The sequence below is a fragment of the Nicotiana attenuata genome, chromosome 2, assembly GCF_001879085.1.
Source record: "Nicotiana attenuata strain UT chromosome 2, NIATTr2, whole genome shotgun sequence".
Lineage (NCBI taxonomy): Eukaryota > Viridiplantae > Streptophyta > Magnoliopsida > Solanales > Solanaceae > Nicotiana > Nicotiana attenuata.
Genome location: NC_031990.1, coordinates 84038863 through 84063901, shown reverse-complemented (window position 1 = coordinate 84063901; position 25039 = coordinate 84038863). Strand labels below are relative to the sequence as shown.

At 38.5% G+C, this 25039-nt stretch overlaps 1 protein-coding gene across 1 annotated transcript; it reads left to right on the top strand.

Annotated features, from left to right (window-relative positions):
- Positions 340-24081, top strand: LOC109214059 (peptidyl-prolyl cis-trans isomerase CYP40-like). Its single transcript, XM_019377940.1, has 10 exons — positions 340-637; positions 2118-2618; positions 2926-3013; positions 3129-3181; positions 3718-3776; positions 22248-22293; positions 23075-23150; positions 23669-23706; positions 23817-23881; positions 24004-24081. Exons 1-9 carry the CDS (start codon positions 467-469, stop codon positions 23868-23870), a joined length of 1086 nt encoding a protein of 361 aa, XP_019233485.1. The 5' UTR covers positions 340-466; the 3' UTR covers positions 23871-23881; positions 24004-24081.

Below are 25039 nucleotides of genomic sequence, written 5' to 3'. Positions count from 1 at the left end.
GAACTTCCAAATTCTTTTTGAGTTTCTGCAAATTCTTTCCGTTTACGTTATTTTTACAACAAGAGAAAATGAAATGTTTTCATGCTTTTCAAAAAAAAAAAAAAAAGAACTTCAAATTCTATATTTGCATTGGATGCGAAATTTTATTGAGCGACAGAATACAACAAAAAGCAGACTACATTTGTCGCTATTATACTGACAACAGGGACAGCTGGCGCTCTACGTCTCGCATTATGAAGGTAATTGGGCTTAGTAGCTTACAGCGGGCCATGGGCTCGCTAAAAAAGGCCCACATAACAGTCCAAAACGATCCAACAGTACGACTCCACTCCTCTGGAATTGACAGAAGCAAGAAAAGCGCATGCTGTCCACCCCGTAGTGTACAGCACCAACCGCTCCTTCAAAAACTCAGAAGGGTTTTGGGTTTTCATTGGAAAAACATTTCTCCAGATTAAGAGGGAAAAAAATGGTGAATCCGAGATGCTATTTGGACATAAGCATTGGTGGAGAGCTTGAAGGAAGAATGGTGATTGAGCTTTACAAAGACATTGTCCCTAAAACCGCTGAAAATTTCAGGGCTCTCTGCACTGGAGAGAAAGGCATTGGCCCTCACACTGGTGTCCCTCTCCATTTTAAGGTCCTCATTCTGTATTTCCGTTTTCCTGCACGTATATAGTTTCTATATACATTAATGTTTTTTTTTTGAGAATCTATGTACATTAATGTTTACGCATTTGTTTTTTCTTCCTTAATTCAGTATTAGAAAGAAACGGGCCTGATGGAGGATTCATATCGTCAATGCCGACTAGTTTGGAATTGTGAAGTAATTATAGCAGTAGTGGCTGTTTTGGTTGTGTGTATTTCATTATTTGGCCTTCTATTTGTTACTATTTATGGACTTTATGGTATTTATGTTGTTGATGAGTGCCGGCCATGAATCTTATTTTAAGGTTCTCATTCTGTTTTTCCATTTTCCTACACGTATAAAGTTTCTGCAAGCTAATGCATATTGTTACGCATTTGCATTTCTTATTTTTCTTTATCACGCAAATAATTGAGTATTAGAATGAAGCAGGCCCAATGGAGGATGCATATCGTCAATGCCAACTAGTGGAGTAATTATAGGAGTAATGGTTGTTTTTATTGTGTGAGTTTCAGCATTTTGGCTGTTCTCTTTGTTCCCATTCTTTCAGTTCCCTATTTTGTGTTTTTTGTGTTATTTATGTTGTTGGTGAGTATGCGGCATGTAATTATATTGTGCGAGTTGACATTGGTTTGACTTTAATACTGTATTATTTTACTTAAAAATAGCAGTATGCGGCACTCCGTTTTCGGGGGAGGAGGTAGAGTACTAGTTGTGTGTTACCCAAGCTTTGGCTCAGACTTTGTATATGTTTTAAAAAATCCACTAAATAAATACAACTAATATATATTGAACCCTTTAAATCAGATGTGCTGTGGTAGAATTTCATACTCGAAACCCTAAAGTTCAAATCTTGGATTTGCTTTTGTTTGTTTATAGAATGAATCGTGTCTTAAACTCTCATCTTCTAGTGCAAGTAGGGCTCGGAGCTTTTTGTTTTGTTCTTTTGTTTCTCAGCGTATACAGCTCTACATTTCTATAAGGGAGGAATAGTGTGTATGAATCTACTAGTTAGCCTAGGAAAAAAAATAAAGGAGAATGGGGCTCATCACGTAACTTCATGGATTGTTAATCAAGATGCTCAAGTACCCACCAATAATAAATATATGAAAAGGAGGAAAGTAAGTCTGGTTGCACCTATGTGAAACAGGCCTCACCTTTACTGGTGAATGGATCGTAGTCCGTCAGTTCATGGCAAACTTTCAAATGCCAGTGATGATATAATTGCAGGGAATCAGGCTTCAATGTGAGAATAACACTTACAGTTCCAATGTCACAGAAAGAAATTTGGGTGGACTTTCTGGAATTATGTGAACTTCTGATGCCACTGTCTAGGTTACTTAATATTTTATCCTATTTAAATTGTTTTCTGGTGACCCCAACAATTTGATTCTCTACATGTGATTTTCCATTTTAACCTTTCTGTCTAGCTTTTTCTTTTCCAGTTTTTTATTGTTGTTTGCTTCTTATGCAGGGTTCTTGCTTTCATCTTGTCATTAGAGGTTTTATGTTACAAGGTGGGGATATATCTGCTGGAGATGGCACTGGTGGGGAATCAATTTATGGCTTGACATTTGAAGATGAAAATTTTAAACTCAAACATGAAAGAAAAGGGATGCTTTCTATGGCAAATTCTGGTCCAAATACAAATGGCTCTCAATTTTTCATCACCTCTTCTCAAGCACATCATCTTGATGGAAAGCATGTTGTGTTTGGAAGAGTAATTAGGGGTTTGGGGATGATTCGTGCAATTGAGTATGTTAAAACAAATGAAAATAATTTTCCTGACCTTCCTGTGGTAATAGAGGATTGTGGAGAAATTCCAGAGGGAGCCGATGATGGCACAACTAACTTCTTTAAAGATGGTGACACTTACCCTGATTGGCCAATAGATCTTGACGCAAAACCAGATGAAGTTGCTTGGTGGATAACTGCTGTTGACTGTATCAAAGCCTTTGGCAATGAACATTACAAGGTACTCCTAGTTTAACAGATGTTTCTTGTTTGTTTCAAGTGTGCATTGTGTTGTTATATAAGTTCATACAGATATGTTTTCAAAACTAGCTATAATTGATAGCTTGTTCTTAACAAGTAATAAGATCTATTGCAAAAGAAAAAACTAAATAAAGAGAGGGGGAGAAAGAGATAGAGAAAGCTCAATGTGATACCATTTCTTCTCTACTTTTGTGTAATTTTTTCCAAGGGGTAATTGAAACCTGGACTTGGATGCTCATTTTTTCTATTTCAAAATGAGATTGTCACATCATATTTTTCATTGACAGAAGGAAGATTATAAGATGGCTATCAGAAAGTACAGGAAGGCTGTCCGTTATACCGACTTATGCTGGGATAAGGAAGACATTGATGAAGGTGAACTGTCTAATTGCAGCTATAAATGACTGTCTGATTTGATTTTCTTCAAATTGTTTTGAGCTTCTCATCATTAGACCATCTGTCTGAGGGGATTATTTGCTTCATTATGCAGCAAAAAGCGAGTATTTGAGGAAGACAAAGTCCCAGATACTTGCAAACAGTTCTGTAAGTTCTTCTAAATTATCTTGCAACTATGTGATGTTACTTACTGGTTTTCTTATCTTTAGAAGCTTGTAGGCCTTAATAGGACTTTCAGTTACTAGTATAAGAACTAGTCCTTTTATTAGCATTATTATTATTATGGAAAGAGCATAACCTGAGGATGTAACCTTCCTAAAGAAACCAGCTTTCTTACTACTTAATATTACTTCGGTACACACACACACACACACACACACACACACACACACATATATATATATATATAAACTCTGTTTTAGTCTACACATTTTGGCCATCAATATCTATATGCATTGAAGAACTCTAAAACATTTCCATTAGTTGGTTAGATATCTTTGAAATGCCTTGAAGTTCTTCATTGTTGATTATAAATACTATGGTCTTCTAACTTCTTCATTTTCCACTTACTGTTGATATTCAGACTGATTGAATATAAATATCCAGACTTTGATCTTGATTTTGGACTATGTAGCTTATACTTTCGTCTTGCTCAGCCTATTCATGTTCACGTTCTTGTTCAGGCCTGTAAGCTGAAGTTAGGAGACCTAGCTGGAGCATTGTTGGACGCTGATGTTGCTATTTATGATGGAGNCAAAAACCTAGCCATTGTAGCCTCCTCTTCCTCCATACAATTAGCTTGGATCATAGCCATTTCCATAGCCTTAAAGTACTCATCTACAGACATGGACCCTTGCCTCAAAGTTTGAAGACGTTGTTGTAGATCTCTTTGAAAGTGTGATGGCACAAATCTCTTCCTCATTACCCTCTTCATCTCAGCCCACGTAGCAACGACAGCTTGTCCTTCTTGCAATCTGTCCCTATAAAGCTTTTTCCACCAGATTGCTGCATAATCAGAAAACTCCACAACAACAAGTTTAACCTTCTTACCCTCCGAATAGTTGTGGCAGTCAAAGATGGCTTCCACTTTTCTCATCAGGGTACAAGTCTCCCCCTTGTTCCCTTGAAAGATGGCATCTTCATCTTTATACTACTTATATTATCATCTTCTAGTCTTCCTCTTTGTCCCCTCCTACCTCTTCCTACCCTATCAAAATCAATATCATCATTAAAATCATCGATAGGGTTTTCCTGATTTACAATGGGAGCGGGTACATTTCTCCTAGCTTGGAGTCTAGCGTTATTTCCCCTCCTAAGTTCAGCTATTGTAATATTTTGCTCAGCAATGGTGTCCCTTATCTCTTGGAATTGCAAATTTCACCTTTCAAATTGTTGGTGCATAGCTTGCAAGGTGAAATCATTCCTTCCTTTAATTTCGGCTTCTTGAAGAACCCTTTGTTCATCATCACTACTTGTACGAGACATTATGAACAAAGCAATATATATCTCTCAATTTGGCTTTTCCCTCTGATGTTCTCACCTCTTTTTCCACTTAATGCAACTCTTGGTCGTTAATCTCTAGATTTATTAATAAACATTACTAGTTACAACCCTTAGTGATAAGAATATGGAGTTAGAAAAAGAAAGAAAAGTGAATGACCAAACCTAGGAAGAATAGGAATTGGTTAGTAGAAAAAAAGGAAAGAATTTTAGGAAACCCAAAACCCACAAGAATAAGGAAAGAAGTTTCCTTAATCTTCAAGAACAAGGATCCCCTCTTCTTGTTTTCTTTCTTGAATTGGAAACCTAATAATATTTGAATTCTCAAAATAATAATGAGCAATAACACTTTTTTTGGGGCTGATTTTTGTTTTTTTTTGGTTTTTTTTTGGGGAAAATGCATAAGTACCCCCCCGACCTATACCCGGATTCCCAACTACACACTTTTTCTTTGCGGAATCCTATTACCCCCCTAAACTTTTTTAAATGGAATTATTTGCACCCTTAACGCTGACGTGGCAGAGTGTGTGTATTTCACTCTCCCAAAGGATTGCGAGAAGCAAGAAAAAATGATTTTCAGATTATTTTTTATTCTTTTTTACCATTTTTTCTTACTTTTTTTTTCCTTTTCCTTTTTCTTTGTCTTTTTTCTTTTACTTTTTTTTTCGTTTCTTCTCTAATTCCGGCAGATATTCATTCACCGACGACTTTGTCTAACCGTTTTTCTTCTATTTTTTCTTTTTACACACAAATTAAACTCTCAAAAAGATCTATTCATAAGCAAAGCAAAATACACTCAGATTTGGGGGAAAAAATTCACCATCGGAAAATCTTCCCACGCCGGAAAAAAAATGATGTATTGAAATTTTAACTAAAAAAAGTTTTCTCAGCTTGTATTCGTTTTTATTTCTTTTGCTCTTCCTCCCACACATAAATTACACTTTCAAGAAAAGTTTATATATATATAAAATAAAACACACTTAGATCGGGATAAAAAGCTGTCACCGGAAAAAAAAATCGCCGAAAGAAATGGTGTTTGTGAAATTCCGACGACCACCATTTTATGCCGCCGGTGACCAAAACAAAAAGAAAGTGAATGAAATAACCAAAAAAAAAATGAGAATAATAAGAAATAAGAAAAAAGGATATGAAAAAGAAGAAAGAATAAAAAAAGTACTAAAAATACATGTGGGGGCGCGTGTAGCTCACCACTTGCCAAGAGTTTGGCTGTCAGCATTAAGGGTGCAAATAATTACATTAAAAATAAGTTTAGGGGGGTAATATGATTCCCGCAAAGAAAAAGTGTGTAGGGAATCCGGGTATAGGTCAGGGGGGTACTTATGCATTTTCTCTTTTTTCTTCTTCTTTTTGTTGCTCAAGAACCTCCCAAGATTATCAAGATTGAAATCTTGATTAGCCTATGCTCTGATACCACTTGATAACAACACGATAGAGGATTCAAGAATTACTAAAGAAAAACAAGAAAATCAAGAAACGTGCGGAAGCTAAAAGAAAATAAAGAAGCAAAAAAGCACGGAAAATTAAAGATAAAATGAATTCAAGAAAGAGTTTCTTGAATTCAAGAAGTCTATTCTTGAAGTTGAATCCTAACAACAACAATTAGCTAATAAAGAACTAATCGCCTTTGGTAGAGAATTAAACACAAGAGATAGAATGTTAAACCCAATCCTTTAGAATAACGAGAACAACAATAAGCCTAAACTTATCACCTTTCTTGAATACCTAGAAGTGATCTAAGATTTCGAAAGAGTTTAATCTTACCACCTTAAGCTGAGTCTTGAAGGTTGAAAAATAAATCCAAGAGTAGCCACACACAAGAGTGCAAGAAAAATCTCACAATTTTTATTGATAATAGTCTAAGTCTAAAAGCAAAGAAGATACCCCTTTATATAGGGAAGGGGTCACGAAATTCTACCTAAAAAAACAATGAAATAAAGTCCTAAACTACTTTGGATAACAAGTCCAACTACCATAGGAAAAGGTAGAACTCTAGGAAACAAAAACCAAGTCAATCTTGAAAAGTAATTCCAATAATCTTAGAAAAAGAAAAACAAAACCTTAACTACCTACGAAAGAATCAAATATGTCCTAACAAACTAGGAAACAAGATAAGGAACTTTGACTCCTTCTCCTATGTCTTGGTCGCCCCTCCTTGAGCTAACTTGGGTGCCAAGTTGGCTCCTTTGTGAGTTGATTTAGGCGCCTAATTTGAGCCCTCCTTGGCTGGTGCTTGGACCCCAATCTACCTCCTCTTGGACTTGGACTTGAACTTGGACCATGAAATGAGTGTAGCACTTAGCTAAATCCTTTCCATAATTCTTAAGCTCTTCTTCCACCATTAGTGCCTTCTTGATCTCCCATTGAAGCCCAACAACCTTGTCTTGCTTCTCCTTAGCTTGAGACCTTGTGAATGGCTTTCTTGGTGCTTCTAAAGCTTTATCCTTGTCCATGAAGCTATCAGCTCCCACTTCATCTCTATTTTAGGCTATCACATCCATCATATTAGGGACATAATTTTTTAATTCTTAGTTTGTACTCCCTCTGTTTCTATTTATGTGTTGTACTTTCAATTTTAGTCCGTTTCAAAAGGAATGTCACTTTCCATGATAGTAACTCTTTAATTTCAACATCTCACATATCATATTTAAGACCACAAAATTCAAATGACTTTTGGTACATTATACGCATTAAGACCATAAAATTCTAAAGTGTCCTTTACTTTCTTAAATTTCATGCCTTATTATTAAACTAAGACATATAAAATGGACAGAGGGACTAATAGAAACTTTGGTACATCCATCTTTTTACATCCTTTACTCTCATTAATCTTTGTTTTCTAAATTTTGAGTTATTGCAGGGTTTTCTCATGAAGTACAAATCTAACTGTGGTGAATCAAAGCTTGAACGGATTTCTGACTTGACTTTTAATGCTGCTAGTGGGATTTTTTATTTTTGAATACAAAAATATAGCACTGCATATACGTCAACGTGTTTTGTACAGAAAGGAAAGTCAATTTAATGCAAGAAAATCTTTCCATTTTAATACAGAAATATGGATGTTTGGATGTCCCCAACTTAGTTACCTGGGGCTTCAGCAAAAGCCCTTTTATCTCAGCTTAGTTCTTGAATATTTTTAACCTCTTGATGTGCAATATATCTAGCACAGAGTCTGTTTCCTAGATAAATTTTTCTCGTAGTTATTTTTGGAATATTACTCTTACTTGGGTTCATTCTATTATTTGTAAATCTCTATTACTACATCTTCATTACTGTTGTTTTCTTAATATCTTGCCGTTGCTACTGCTTTCTTTTCATCTTTCCTTGAGCTGCAATTCAATTATGCATGACATACCTTCCTCCTTAAGGTACGTAACAATTGGCACCTCATTGTAAAGAGACAACTTGGTACGCACTAAGCTCCTGCTATGTACAGAATTTGAGAAAAGGTTGGACTAGATTGAACATATTTTAACGGGGTATTATTAGTTTTTGCCCGTGCCAAATTCTATTTACATTTGGTAGTCGAAAAAGTGTATAAATTTGTATAATTTTTGTATATAATATACAGAATGAGTATATATACAAAAAATATACAAATTTTATATAATTTTTTCGACTATTATTTTTACAGCGGCTATACAGTGTCATTTTCCGTATTTTGACACCTCACGATGTGGGCTGAAATATTAGTTTTGCAGCAAGGAGGTATAGTCTTTACGCAACAATTGATAGGAGCTTATGAAGAAAAATAGAACAATTAAATAAATTTTATTTTATTTCCCTATTTGAAGGTTAATTTATTTTGATATTACAACATGGCCTACTATGTAGGCACTTAACAATTGGAGTTAAAGAATTTTTTTTGTATAATCAGTCTTTTACTCGTTCAACGTATTGTATGACAAATCCTAGAGTATATTTCCTGGTCAGGACAAATATGCACTTTCTAGTTGTTTATTCTGAGTTTCCTTTCTTCTGAAAGCAACTGAGCAAAACGGAGTATAGCAGCTTCGTCAGTGCCCTCCGCAACAACTGGTTCGTATCGGCCTGTTTCTAAGTTGACCCTTGACACTGGCTTCTTCAATAGATCATTACCAATTCGTGCAAGTGTCTCCATGTTTTCTACGGTTGCAATATCCATAGATGAGCCTCTCCAGTCAAATTGGCGTCCTGTACTATTCAAGCTCAAATAATCAACAAAAATAAATGTATTTGGTGGTAGGGGCGAACCAAAATTTAAACTTGATGGGTTCAACGTTTGTATTTTTACCACTGAATCCATCACACTATTAGTAAGATGATTTCAAATTTTAATATTTCTTTATATCTTAATGATTTCTTGAGCCGAGGGTATATTGGAAACAACCTCTCTACCTCGCCAGGTAGGGGTAAGGTCTGCGTACACACTACCCTCCCCATACCCTACTTGTGGAATTTTACTGGGTATGTTATTATTGTTGTTGTTGTTTATATATATATATATATATATATATATATATATATATATATATATCTTTCAAGTGGCATGATTGAGGTGCATGACAAAACTAACCTAGACTCCAGTATTATTGAAATATATAATAACTTCCTTGCCATGTGACAGGAGGTCACGGGTTCGAGCCGTAGAAACAGTATCTTGTATAAACGCAGGGTAAGATTTTGTACAATAGATTCTTGTGGTCCGGCCCTTCCCCGAACCCCGCACACAGCGGGAGCTTTTTTTAATATTTTATAATAAGAATAATTGTAATAATGATAATAACAATCAATAAAGTGGATATACGTCCACGGACAGTAGGAATAGACTTTTATTTCGTATAGAATTGTCACATACTAAGAGAAGTCAAGTCATTGTTACCTGAATCCTGATGTAGTTCTTCTCACTGCCAAGGGTCTGAAACATGGTGGAAACGTGAATGTCTACGATATCAGCACTAGCATCAGCATAAACATCTATCAATGGGGTGGCACCATTGTTGTAGATCCAACCTAGCATTCCCCACCTGGAAGCTATTGTAGCATTGTACTTCTCTTCGTGCTTTTCTGTACCCGTGCCCAATGACAACCAACATTTTGTTGCAGTTCATTTTTTCCATATTCTCGTATTGAAAGTTGCCCTTCATAATTTGCTTTGAACTGTGTGTTATTGCCATCAGAGTCTAGGAAAGAGTAAACAAGATGGGTGTCAATTCTGATATTTCATAAATACGTAAGATATAAAATTTATCTCACTGACAATATATAAATAAGTAGAAAATAAAGAAAATGGTTTGTTATAATGCACTAATAACAAAAAACAAAGCCAGGAATTTCTCCAAAGGTGTTCAAACTTGAAAGAAGTCATAAAAATTCTCTGGTAAATGATGTTCAATATATGTTATATACCTCTAAATTCTAACATGTTACCTATATATAAAGACCGTAGCTTTGCCCATGGTTTCCGGAAGACCCTGGGCCCAATAAAGTAAAATTACAGCACTATAAGCTAAAACTAATTACAATTGCTTATATTAGAAATTGATCTTAAGATATACAATTGCTTATATTAGAAAGGCTACTCACTGGATTACTTGCAGCTACACCTCCATCGATAAGATCAAATGTACGTATTTTCCCTTCAGCCATCCTTGGNTCAGCTCCTACATTCGAGTTTCTAGCTTAGATTAAAGATGAAAATGACTTGAAATTCCTTGTGTTTGGTTGCTGAAGTTCCAGAGTTTGTTTCTGGGTTTAATTTCAATTTTGTTTGGGTTCATTCAAGCTATTTTGGTTGGTTTACTGGGACTGTTTGCGTTAAAAACCTTCCTGGACTGTTCGATATTATTTCTGGGGCTTACAATAGATCACAAGCTGCTGATTCACTGCTGAATTGCATCTGCTCTTCTGCTTTTGTTTAGGCTGATCTTCACTTTTTATTTTGCCTCAAATTCCAGGTACTTGTTTCAGCCTCAAATGACTTATGAATGTGAGTCCCTCTAAATTATAAACATTATCTTTTTTTTTTAAAATCTTTTTTTTTATTATTATGATTTTTCTTTAATTTACATTATGGACTTACCTATAGAATAAATAAATATTATTTATAAATTAAAAAAATAAAAAGTATTTAAGCATATATAACAAAATAATGAGCATAATAAAAAAATTAATTAGAATAATTTGTTCGTAATAATAATTTTAGTATTAACAAAAAAAATTCAAAAATTTATTTACACAATTCAGAATGAAAGAAAATAAAGGTTGTAAAATATATATTTCATGCACGTAATATAAAAAAAATTATTTAAATAAAGGTATTTTTCTAATAAACATTATATATTCTTGAAAATTATGCTCAATTATATTATATATAATACTATGCAATAAATTTACTTTACTTTGTGAATCTTCAACGTATTTTAATACTATGCAATAAATTTCGGATTAATTATTAGGGATTTTTACATACCTATACACTATTGGAAACTTTATTATCAAAATTGTCTATATTTTGTTATTTACCCGACCTACACAAGTTTTATTTACGAAATATATACATTCCACCTTAAAAGACTCTCAATCCATTATTAGTGCCTTCAATCAAGAGATTTAATTATACATTTTTCCTTTTTCTCTCATCTTTCTCCTATCTCTCCCGATCTTCCACCCTTTTTAGGAAAAGGTTAGCAAGAACAGACCTCGCTAACTTATTCTTTCTTTCTAAACCCCAAAAAGAAAAAGGAAATAGCTAGTGTTTGACATTTCAAGTCATTGAAGTTTTCATTAATTATATGATTTTGAACAATAATGAATCGTCGCTGACTCAAATAACGTGTCACGTATGGAATTACAAATACCTGAGATTCGAATCTCCTCTTTTGTTTGGTTCGCCCTTTTATTCCAAAGCCCTCATATTGGGATATATACTATTAACTACGGATTTAGGTTTGGATATAATATTTATTATGGAATAATTATTTATTTAAGTTTAACAAAGTTTTAAATAGATCATATATTCGTTTGTGTCCATTACTTATATAGTAGATGATTTAGTGTATAGAGTTTAACTTATACACGGAAGATTAAATCATCAGTTCTTATAAGTATAAAGATCATGTTCACAATCTAATGATGGAATTGGACAAACCATCAGGAATGATTGTAGCACAAGATCAAATATAATTTATCTTGATTATGAGAATGGTTTAATTCCGACTTCTTGTGCTAGTACATTTTGTATGTATTGAACGGACCAAGTAGAGATAGTATTTTATACTGTCTTAATAAAATAAATTCTCTAGCCATTAAATGTACTTATACTCTTAATCTTGATATAATTATTATTAGTTGTGTATATTATTTATTGTTTTAATTTACTAAAAGGCAAGATTCTTTTGTGGGTCAATATGCCTGGTAAATTGGACAATGATGATATACATTGGCGAACTAATAATTAGTTGATGGAATCCATGTCTCAGTCTAGAGAATGATGATCACCTTTATGAAAGCTTATAAGCTTTCATGTGTAAACCCTGAAGGTGGATTTTGTATCCGTCACAAGAAATAAGTTAAGCGAAGGTCTAAAGGAAATAATCGAATTAAATTGTCAGTAATTTAATTTATTCGATTAGTATCTGAATCTTAACACGGGGAGTTAAATAATGTTTAATGGAAGAATTTCGAAATTGAACTGAGGAGTGCAGTTACGAATTTTTAGTGAATTTATTATGGCAGCATTAATTCGGATATTTCGAATTAAGTCCATAATAGGAAGCCTCGTTAATTAAATACCGCGATTCTTGCTGTGACTAAATGGAATTATATTTCTTGGTGGAAAAGTAAGACCCAACAGGTATAGGAAAAGGCTTTAAACCCTAAAACCCGAGGCTATATAAAGAGGTCTTATTCCATAAGGAGGCTATGATTTTACTATACAGTTTTCCTAGGAGAAACTCGCCCACACGAGTTTCGCTTATTCCGGTTATTATTCGGGTCACACAGCAGAAGACTGTGGAACTGGAAGATGATCTCGTGGACGTTTTCGCTCTTGCATGGAGGCTCTTTTCGCGATCGCTGTCATGCTTCAAGAGATAAGTATCGATCTTATGGTTGATTAAAATCTGTGATTATGTGTTGTCTATATTACATGCAAGTGATTCTGGCTATTTGCTTCCGTTGTTTATACATGTTTTCCAACAACTGGTATCAGAGTCTACTTGCATCTAATTAGATAACGTGAAATATATACGCATATGTTCGATTATGTATATGATTACATTATTTTTCCAGAATCCGTTTAAACGAATGGAAAGCATGATTAATTTAATATGATGCCTAGTTCTTGCTTAACTGACATATGGTTGGAACGTAAGGAAAATCATATGGAAAAGTTTAGTGTAGTCGTTGACGGTTCGTGTGACGACCCAAAGGGTCATCACCTGTTTTCTCTTTCATTCCGTGCTTTCGAGGCCTTGAAAAACTCATTTTTACTTGCCTCGATTTGCGTGCGCAGTCCGGGCGCGTAGCCGGAAAGCTTGAATATGAATTCTGTATAAAAATTTATGAATTTTGATATTAATATGATTAAAGTTGACTTTGGTAAACATTTTTGGTAAACAGACTCGGATCCGTAATTTGACGGTCCCGGAGGGTCCGTAGAAAAATATGGAACTCGGTCATGTGCCCGGAGTCGAATTCCGAGGTCTTGAGTCCGAGAAAAGAATTTTTATGTGAAATTGGTTTTCTGAAATTATTAAGGAAAATGGAAATGGAAATTTATTAAAAGACTGTGGTATCGGGCTCGTATTTTGGTTCAGACGCCCGGTACAAATCTTATATATTGTTTAAGCGCTTTCTGTGAAATTTGGTCGAAATCGGACGTCATTTGACGTGTTTCGGACCTAAATATCAAAGATTTGAGGTTTATGAGGTTAGAATGAAAAATGATGATTTTGGGGTTTGATTCATTGATTTTGATGTTGTTTTGGCGATTTGATCGCTCGGTTAAGTTCGTATAAGGTTGTTGAGTTTGTGTGTGTGATTGGTTAGGAGCCCCGAGGGCTCGGGAGTGATTCGGAGGTAGTTCAGGGTGTTTTAAACTTAGGAAAAAGGATCAGATTTTGCTGCAATTTTTGCACAGACCCTTGCTCTTCGCGAACGCGGCCTTTGGCTCGCGTTCGCACTGCTTTGTGACTTCCTTCATCGCGATCGCGATATAGTCCTCGCGTTCGCATAGCATTAGTTGACCCTGGGGGAAATCTTCCTCTTCGCGTTCACATTAAGCATTCGCGAACGCACAGCATTGCATTTTCCTTCACCGCATTCGCGTGACTTCAACGCGTTCGCGTAGAACAAATTTCAGGCCCCCAGTAATTAACTCTACGCGTTCGCATTTCCCTAATCGCGAACGCGATGCACCCAGCTTCCCCTTCATCGCGAACGCGACCCCAGTGTCGCGAACGCATAGAGTAAAATCCCCTAGTGATTTTTTTAAAAAAAAAACAGAACAGTACATACGGGTTTTTCTCAAAAATACTCACGAGCTCTCTTCTCTCCCATGCTTTAGGAAGCCATTGAAGCCCCCATTCTTCAAGACCACTTGGGTAAGTAATTTCCTACTTATTTCCTTCATTATCCTTCATTAATTAGTAAGTTTCCAAGCTTAAATCACATAGATTAGGGTGTAAATTGGGGGAATTGGGCTTTTCAATTTTCTTTGATTTAGACCTCGTTTTGGGGTCGAATTTGAAAACAAATTATATATTCGGGCTCGTGGGGGAATGGGTGATATGAATTTGGTTCGAACCTCGTGTTTTGACCAAGCGGGCCCGGGGTCGATTTTGGAATTTTGGGAAGAAAGCTTAGAAATTCATATTTAGGCATTGGGTTTAGTTTGTTTAGCTATTATTAATATTTTAAGGTCATTATTTCATAGATTTGACTGTGTTGGAGCCGAATTCGAGGGGTAAAGCTATACTAGAGGCCTGAGTTGAGTTTGGAGCATTCGAGGTAAGTGTTTGATCTAACTTTGGCTTGAGAGAATAGGATTAGAGTATTATTTGCTAATTGCTAAATGTTGAGTACGGTGTATAGGCATGGTGACGAGTATCTATACACCGGTGTCTAGCATGACCGTGGGTCTTTATTTGTGCTTAGTTGGGATTCTGTAGTGACTCTTCCTTGTTAATTGATGGTTTCTATATGATATGAAGAGAATGAAAAGGAAATATGATGTGTAAACTCTTTGGAGCGTTGGCTCGATTTTTGACTTGATTAAAAAGTAAGAAATGAACGTAAGAGAAAGAGATGTGATTATTCCCTTGCCGGGACGTGTAAGTTATTGTTGTTGCTCCCTTGCCGGGATTTAACTGCTTAGTCGTATTCTCCTTTGCCGGGAAACCACTTATATATTATGAAATGGGATCGTGTGGCACGCCGACCACTTATATATTATGAAATGGGATCGTATGGCACGCCGACCACTTATATATTATGAAATGGGATCGTGTCGCACGCCGACCACTTATATATATATTCTGAAATGGGATCGTGTGGCACGCCGACCACCTATATATTATGAAATGGGATCGTGTGGCACGCCGTCCACTTATGAATTAAGAAATGAGATCGTGTGGCGCGCCGACCACTTATATATTATGAAATGGGATCGTGTGGCACGCCGTCCACTTATGAATTAAGAAATGGGATCGTGTGGCGCGCCGACCACTTATATATGAGCTATGGTATTGAGATAGTTTCGTCATTATATCCGTTGATCTGTATTCACTGTATTTTCCCCGAGCATGCCCCCTTCCCCTTTTTAGTTGATGTTCTCTGTTGTTATTTCTGTTGCCTTTGTATATATATATATCTGCACAGGTTGTTTTTGGTAGGTCCCGTCTAGCCTCGTCACTACTTCGCCGGGGTTAGGCCATGCACTTACCAGCATATGGGGTCGGTTGTGCTGATGCTACACTTCTGTGCTTTTTGCACAGATCATAGTACCAGATCAGGAGCTTTTGGACAGCAGTAGGAGTGTTGGGAGCTTACTTCAGTCCGGATTTCCGAGGTAGCCTTGCTGGCGTCCGCATGGCCCGGAGTCTCTCTTATCTCTGTCTTTCGTTTGATTTCCCTTGTATCGGATCAGACAGTACTGTATTCTTATTCAGACTTTGTATTTAGCATTCAGTAGAAGTTCGTGAGTTAGTGACACCAGATCTGGGTAGAGGTGTATTTGAATTTCCGCACTTGGTTTCAGTTATTTATGTTTCAAGACATCTGCTTTTATATTAATTGCCTCGTTCTTCTTTATACTGTTAATGATGTTGAGAAGAGTGTTAAATTAATTGGCTTGCCTAGCTCCTATTAGTAGGCACCTTCACGACTCCCGAGGGTGGGAAATCCGGGTCGTGACACCTTACTAATTCAATGTGGTTTAAGCAATTCAAGCTATTGATGCGTTCATAAATAATTCAAGTATAACATGCTTTTGGGTCCTAACTACCCGGACACTAGCATAATAGTAGCTACGCACGGACTCTCGTCACCTCGTGCGTACGTAGCCCCCACAAATAGGAGCACATAATCAATTGTTTCACCTATGGGGATAATTCCCTCTTACAAGGTTAGAAAGGAGACTCACCTCGCTCTGAAGACTCATAACCGGCATTCTACATCCTTCCGAAGGCTTGAACCGACGCACAATGCACCAAAACTAGCTAATTGACGACAAACTATTGAGAAATACTCAAATACTTGTTAACAATTCAAATTATACAAATTCCCAACTCCGCTTAGCGAAATGACCAAATGCCCTCGGGCCCACGTGCCCGGATTCCGAAATTTCTCGAAGATATACGGATCCCATAACTTCACTATCTCAAATATAATTTACTCCTAATTCCATGCTCAAATTCGTGGTGAAATCCAATTTATAAAAATTTCTAGGTCTTCTTCCAAAACACCAATTTCCCCACAATTTTCATGTCTAATTCCATGATATAATCTTGTATTTAACTTGGAAATGAGTAGGAGTAACTTACCTTAACATAGATGACGAAAATCCCCTCTTGAAGCTCCCCAAAAATCGCCCAAGCCTTGAAGATATGAGAGAAATGAGCTTAAACCCCGATTTAAAATATGCCTTTTGCCTCCAGGCATTTCCGCACCTGCGGACCCTGGGCCGCTTCTGCGGTTCTGCAGGTGCGGTCACCAGGCCGCTTCTGCGGTCCACCCTAGCCTCCCCAGCTTGCGCTTCTGCGCTTCCTTTTTCGCAGGTGCGATCCCGCATTTGCGGCTCCCTGACCGCATCTGCGGTTCCAGCACCCCTTACAAAAATCCGCATCTGCGGTCTTCCTGGTCGCTTCTGCGGCGCCGCACCTGCGGCCCCTTTTCCTCAGGTGCGGTGTGACGACCCGACCCGTCGTCTCATGTATTACAGCCCCGTTTTCCCCATTTACTGCTTCTTCATGTTTCATTATCAGCAACGAGTGAGTTATAGTTGAATTGAATTGGTTTGGATAGGAGATGAGACACTTAGTCTCTTTAACGAAGGCTTAAGTTGGAAAGGTCAACCGGACGTTAACTTATGAGTTAGAAGGCTCGGATGTGATTTCTGGTGATTCGGTTAGCTTCGGGGGATGATTTGGGACTTAGGAGTGAAGTCGGAACTGAAGTTGGAGGTCCGGTGTAGAAATAGGCTTGAATTGGCGAAGTTGAAATTTTGGCGAATTCCGGTTGATAGGTGAGATTTTGATCAGAGGGTCGGAATGGACTTCCGAGAGTTGCAGTAGCTCCGTAGGGTGATTTTGGATATGTCTGCAAATTTTCAGGTCATTCGGACGTCGTTTGGTCGGGTTTTTGATCGAATGCGTATTGCGGAAGTTTTTAAGAAACTTAGGCTTGAATCCGATGTAAATTAATGGTTTTAGTGTTGTTTGACGTGTTTTGAGGATTGGAGCAAGTTTGAATAAGGTTTTAGGATGTNATTTGGTTATTATGGGCAACTGCTGTAAATAGAGGCTATCGTTTCGAGTGTTTGGATTATGTGGTATATCATATGATTTCACCTGAGGTTGCAAGTATGGGTTACTACAGCTGGTTTGGGTTTGTTCTGGGTATAGATGTGAGGTTATGATATTGTGTATGATTTCGAAAAGTGCAATGTGGTTCTATGATTTATGGTTTAAATGGACTGTGAGATTTCGGCTATATTGAGTTGTCGGACCTATATGAGATAGGGTGACGTGAGATCACCCCGGGTATATGCTTGGTAAAGTTATTCAGCTATTGGTTAGCTTCTAGGACAACTCTGGGTACGCTCGAGGACGAGCGTTGGTTTAAGTTGGGGAAGATGTGACGACCCGACCCATCGTCTCATGTATTACAGCCCCGTTTCCCCCATTTACTGCTTCTTCATGTTTCATTATCAGCAACGAGTGAGTTATAGTTGAATTGAATTGGTTTGGATATGAGATGAGACACTTAGTCTCTTTAACGAAGGCTTAAGTTGGAAAGGTCAACCGGACGTTGACTTATGAGTTAGAAGGCTCGGATGTGATTTCCGGTGATTCGGTTAGCTTTGGGGGATGATTTGGGAATTAGGAGTGAAGTCGGAACTGAAGTTGGACGTCCGGTGTAGAAATAGGCTTGAATTGGCGAAGTTGGAATTTTGGCGAATTCCGGTTGATAGGTGAGATTTTGATCCGAGGGTCGGAATGGAATTCCGAGAGTTGCAGTAGCTCCGTAGGGTGATTTTGGATATGTCTGCAAATTTTCAGGTCATTCGGACGTCGTTTGGTCGGGTTTTTCATCGAATGCGTATTGCGGAAGTTTTTAAGAAACTTAGGCTTGAATCCGATGTAAATTAATGGTTTTACTGTTTTTTGACGTGTTTTGAGGACTGGAGCAAGTTTGAATAAGGTTTTAGGATGTGTTGGTGTTTTTGGTTGGGGTCCCGGGGGCCTCGGGGTGAATTCGGATGATTAATCGGAAGTTGGAATGTTTGGTGTTCCAGCAGATTTTTGAGGCTTCTGGTATTTCCGCATCTGCGGAAAAGGAGCCGCTTAAGCGGTTCCGCAGATGCGGTAGGGAGATCGCAAAAGCGGCCCTTGAGGGCCTGGGCAGTTACCACAAAAGCGGAAGTTTCTCCGCAAGAGCGGACACCACAGATGCGGTAAGCGACCGCAGAAGCGGTCCTGGGATTATTGTAGAGACCGCATAAGCGGTCATTGGGATCGCATAGGCGGCAACCGCATAAGCGGTTTAAGACCGCAGAAGCGGTCGTTGTGGGTTTAAGTAGAACCGCATAAGCGGTCAATTTGCCGCATAAGCGGGACCGCAGAAGCGAAAAATGCTGAGGGCTTAATGAACAATGGGTTCAAAATTTCAGAAGTTAGAAAACATTTTGGGACTTCGGGAAGAGGCGATTTTGGGCGATTTGGAGAGATTTCAAAGGAGATTCCATCAGGTATGAACTTGTAGCCTCAAATAATGTTGTTAGGGTATAAAAACAAGGATTAAACACTGAAAATTCAAGGAATTAAAGGGTAAAAATGGAGGTTAGGGCTTGAAGCCTAAGAGAGCCTAAATTGGCGATTTGAGGGGTCAAATGGACTCCGATTCTTGTGTACTTGGTATGTATGGACTCGCGGTGAGACGAGGATTCCGGAAATGTGAATTACGTAAATTTTTTGAGAAGTGGGCCCGGGGCTCGGGTTTTGCCAACTTCGTGTTTTTGGGTATTTTTCGAGTTCTTTCGATTGGGTTATGTTCCATTAGCCTATTTTAATGTATTTCTTGTGGTTTTGATCAGATTCGGCACCCGAGGAGGTTGATTCAAAAGGGGAAGGCTTAGCGGACTAGTCTCGTGGCCGGTTCGAGGTGAGTAATAGATGTGGATGATGACGTGAGGGTTTGAAACCCCAGTATATCACACTGTGACGCTATATTGAGGCGAGACACGTACTCTACGGTGAGTGCGGGGTCGAATGTGATTGGGGACTATGGCTTAGTCCGCCCGAGTGATGTTGTACTGTGTTGTTGGCTATAAATTAGCTGGTAAACCTCCTATTCTGATGGTTATGGATATATTTGGGCTGTGTGCCGGTTATTTGGATCGTAGGGATTATTATCACTATTTCTGTGATTTATAGCATGTTTTCATGATATCAGTCCTGAGCTAAACATTTGTCCTAAAATGACTAGCAAGATTCTAAGGTTTCAAACACCTAATTGATAATTACTGATAATTGGAACTAAAATTGGTAAGTTGACTGTGCCTGTGTGGCTTGCATGCATATAGCTGGACTGATAGTGGATCGGGCTGCACGCCGCAGCGTATGTTACTATGATATTGCGCTTGGGCTGTAGGAGCCCCTCCGGAGTCTGAACCCCCACAGTGAGCGCGGGTACCCAAATGGATCGGGCTACGCGCCGTAGCGGTCATGTGCATTTGCATTGCATTCATGCATCGAACCTTATCTGCTCTATCTGTTAATACTTATTGATGTTACACTGTTAAATGTGAAGAAATACTGTTGTAGCTTTACTTTGTCATATATTGGGATTTCTTACTTTCAATGTCATTATACATGTCTATTAACGCTGAGTTGGAAGTACTCACTTTACTCACTGCACCATGTGTGCAGATCCAGGTACCTCAGGAGCTAGTTGAGCTTATTGCTGTTCTTCAGAGTTTTCATTCGGAGTTGTCGAGGTAGCTGCCTGGCGTCCGCATGATCTGACTCCTCCCCCTATTTCCTATTATTTGATTATCCGCGTACTTCAGACTATGTAGTATTACAGTATTATTATGCTATTCTGGTAGAGGCTCTAGACTCATGACCCCCAGATCTTTGGGAGGTTGCTCTGTATTGTTGATATTCGGGTTGTTTTATACCTATCAGCTATATTTTGGTTTCTTCGCTGTTAATGATTTTTAAATAAATGGTTTTGAGCTCTACGCTCGGGTTGAGAGTATAATTGGTCGGGCTTGCCTAGAAGTTGTGTTGGGCGCCATCACGACCGGGTTTGGGGTCGTGACAAGTTGGTATCAGAGCCTAGGTTACTAGGCCTCATGAGTCTTGAGCCAGTTTAGTAGAGTCTCGCGGAGCGGTACGGGGACGCCTGTATTTCTCCACGAGAGGCTGCAGAACCTTTAGGAAACACTTCGTATTCTTGAACTCTTATCGTGCGGCCTTGTTATCCCGAAAACTAAACTCTTGTGATTTACTCTCTCGCAGATGGAGAGAACTCGTGCTACCGGACGTGTTGGTCGACCACCATTGCCACCTGCTAGAGGCCGTGGACGCGGCCGTGGTCGTGGTCGAGGTAGAGCAGCGGGGGCAGTACCAGTTGACCTACCCCCTATTCAGGATCAGCCTCCAGCTGTTGATGATCCAGCAGCACCCGCTCAGGCACCGGCAGTGCCTACCGTGATTCCTGGTCTTCAGGAGACATTAGCCCAGATCTTATCTGCCTACACTGGTCTGGCTCAGGCAGTTTCAGCTTCTACTGCCGCAGCTACTTCTCAGACCGGGGGTGGTCATCAGACCCCCGCAGCTCGCACACCAGAGCAGGTTGTGCAGGGACTACAGACACCCGAGGCAGCCCCAGCTCAGCCAGTTGCACCGGCTGCTCCAGTTGCGCCAGTCGCACCAGCCCCAGGGTATGTTGTTCCAGTGATGCCAGACGACGAGCAGCGTCGGCTAGAGAGGTTTGGTAGACTTCAGCCTCCGACATTCAGCGGTACAGAGGGCGAGGATGCCCAGGGATTTCTGGACAAGTGCCAGAGGATGCTTCGCACAGCAGGGATCTTAGAGTCTAGTGGGGTGTCTTTTACCACCTTCCAGTTCTCAGGACCGGCATTTACATGGTGGGAGGAGTTTGAGAGGCGTAGGCCTGCAGGAGCAGCACCCCTTACTTGGCAGCAGTTCTCCACTCTCTTTTTGGAGAAGTATGTGCCGCAGTCTCGCAGAGAGGAGCTGCGCCGACAGTTTGAGTGGTTGATCCAGGGTGATATGACAGTGACCCAGTATGAGTTGAGGTTTACTCAGTTGGCCAGACATGCTACGTGGATGATCCCGACAGATCGGGAGAGGATCAGGAGGTTCATAGATTGCCTCAACTATTCGATTCGTATTTTGATGACTAGGGAGAGGGTGGTAGCAGCTTCATTTGAGGAGGTAGTAGATATGGCTCGCCAGATTGAGACAGATCGTCGCCGAGAGCGAGAGGAGAGGGAGGCCAAGAGGCCTCGTGGTTCAGGTAGCTACAGTGGTGCTCCATCTAGGGGCCAGCATCAGCAGGGCAGAGGTCGTTCTTTNGGTACACACACACACACACACACACACACACACACACACATATATATATATATATAAACTCTGTTTTAGTCTACACATTTTGGCCATCAATATCTATATGCATTGAAGAACTCTAAAACATTTCCATTAGTTGGTTAGATATCTTTGAAATGCCTTGAAGTTCTTCATTGTTGATTATAAATACTATGGTCTTCTAACTTCTTCATTTTCCACTTACTGTTGATATTCAGACTGATTGAATATAAATATCCAGACTTTGATCTTGATTTTGGACTATGTAGCTTATACTTTCGTCTTGCTCAGCCTATTCATGTTCACGTTCTTGTTCAGGCCTGTAAGCTGAAGTTAGGAGACCTAGCTGGAGCATTGTTGGACGCTGATGTTGCTATTTATGATGGAGGAGACAATGTCAAAGCTTTTTACCGCCAAGGCCAGGTTGGAATGTTGATTTATAAAATGCAGTCGAAGTGGCTAGATTTCCTGAAGGAAAGAAAGCTTGACTTGATTTGTAAAAGAAAAGAGAACAGTGAGTGTATATGCACGACAGCAATATTATGATAAAAGCCGCCTCTTAACATCATTCTCCTCAGTGATCTTAGAAGTCTGAATGTAGTGAACAACTTACGATGTACTTCCATAGGGCTGAACCAACTTCTTTTTCTTTTGCATTGGGTTTGTCCAACCAACCTTCTATTTCTTCCGAGCTGGAAAGGACTTTCTTCTTTCATGAGGAAGGTTAGTAGGCTTCACTAGGAAACGAGCTTTGAACCATAAGTCCCTTTTTCAAGCTTGTCTTGCATTTTGTTAGTTCCTTTAGTGTTGGAATTTCACTTTGCTCCGTAAAATTTAATACGGTTTAGAGATATTGGAGCATAATTAGTACATGCGCTTCTCTGAACTGCCAAATACAGGTACTGTTCCAGGCAACTGCATGTTCTGCCTCCTCATCTAGTCCATCAAACAGAACTTAGGCTTATCATCAAAATTCAATTTAACACCAAATTTGGCATAAATCCAATCTGACACTAATCCTCATTTTTGTTCTCAAAATCCTATTCAGGAGAAATGTTAGGTCATAGCAAAATATTCTTTCTACTGCTTTCCTTACTCGATAATGTATGATTACTGATTCAGTTCTACCTTAACGTCTTCGTACTTTACTGCGTGGGGTATTATACATATCCAAAACTTTGAAGCATCATTTGCTTTATTTCAGGCATATATGGCAATGAATGCTGTAGACGCAGCAGCTGAAAGTTTTAAGAAGGCCCTGCAGTTAGAGCCAAACAATGGTTAGTGACGTTCTATTTCACTTTTGACCTTTTAAGGGAAAAAACTCTGGCTTTGAAGTACAAAGAGTATTTTGCTACTGTGATTAATGTATGTATTGTCGTTCCTATTTTACTTTCTTCTGTGTTATTTCTTGTCTACTTGTGCATCTGTATATTCTATGTTGCATTAGATGATTCTCTAGTAGCCAAACAAGGTTGCAGTCTTTAGCTGTGAATCTCAGGTTCAGCAAGTTGGATATCCAGACATGCTTATAAGTCCTTTACATCCCACAAAGAAACTCTTAATCCATACAAGGAAAAGTAGGAGTTGAAAAAGTGTCTTCAGTATGGTTTGCCTAAACTGATTAATTTAAGAGCCTTAAAGATATTTGTAGATTCTTCACATTAAACTCTGTTTGACCTGTTAGATTTTGTACGATGAAGAAATGTATTTCACCTCTGACTAACTGGTCTTGGTGTATATCCTTGAGTATCAATCCGGAGAAAGTATCATCCTTATTTCTTATTCTTACTTTCAGGGGGGATAAAGAAGGAGCTGGCTGCTGCAAAGAAGAAGGTTAGTCATTATCAGATCAAAATATTTAATGCAACATCTTCACTTTCTTTTGCAATTTCAAGTATGTGAACACAAATACACATTTTCTAATTTGTTAACAATTATAACAGATTGCTCAAAAACTAGACCAGGAGAAGAAGGGCTATGCTAAAATGTTTCAGTAAAATTTCCAGCGGTATGCTGAATTCTTTCCTCAAACCTCAACCTGCAATTATTTTTAAATCGTTACCCAAAATTAATGTTTTGAGATATCAAATGCAGTCTGCTAATACTTGTTAGTTAAATTTTTTGGCACAGATCATGATAGACATATAGTGGTGCAGGTTGCCAACTTACCAGCCTCAAACGGCCAGAACCAGGTATTTGCCTCTGATGTGCTACTCGCTAGCTATTAGCAAATTTGATTTACCATTACTACTGCTGGTGCTCCCGATAACAACACGATAGGGGATTCAAGAATTACTAAAGAAAAACAAGAAAATCAAGAAACGTGCGGAAGCTAAAAGAAAATAAAGAAACAAAAAAGGACGGAAAATTAAAGATAGAATTCAAGAAAGAGTTTCTTATTCAGGAAGTCTATTCTTGAAGTTGAATCCTAACAACAATAATTAGCTAACAAAGAACTAATCGCCTTTGGTAGAGAATTAAACACAAGAGATAGATTGTTGAAACCCGACCCTTTAGAATAACAAGAAAATAATAAGCCTAAATTTATCACCTTTCTTGAATACCTAGAAGTGATCTAAGATTTCGAAAGAGTTTAATCTTACCACCTTAAGTTGAGTCTTGAAGGTTGAAGAATAAATCCAAGAGTAGCCACACACAAGAGTGCAAGAAAAATCTCACAATTTTTATTGATAATAGTCTAAGTCTAAAAGCAAAGAAGATACCCCTTTATATAGGGAAGGGTCACGAAATTCTACCTAAAAAGACAGGGAAATAAAGTCCTAAACTACTTTGGATAACAAGTCCAACTACCATATGAAAAGGTAAAACTCTAGGAAACAAAAACCAAGTCAATCTTGGAAAGTAATTCCAATAATCTTAGGAAAAGAAAAATAAAACCTTAACTACCTAGGAAAGCATCAAATATGTCCTAACAAACTAGGAAACAAGATAAGGAACTTTGACTCCTTCTCCTATGTCTTGGTCGCCCCTCCTTGAGCTAACTTGGGCGCCAAGTTGGCTCTTTGTGAGTTGATTTAGACGCCTAATTTAGGCCCTCCTTGGCTGGTGCTTGGACCCCAATCTACCTCCTCTTGGACTTGGACTTGGACCATGAAATGAGTGTAGCACTTAGCTAAATCCTTTCCATAATTCTTGAGCTCTTCTT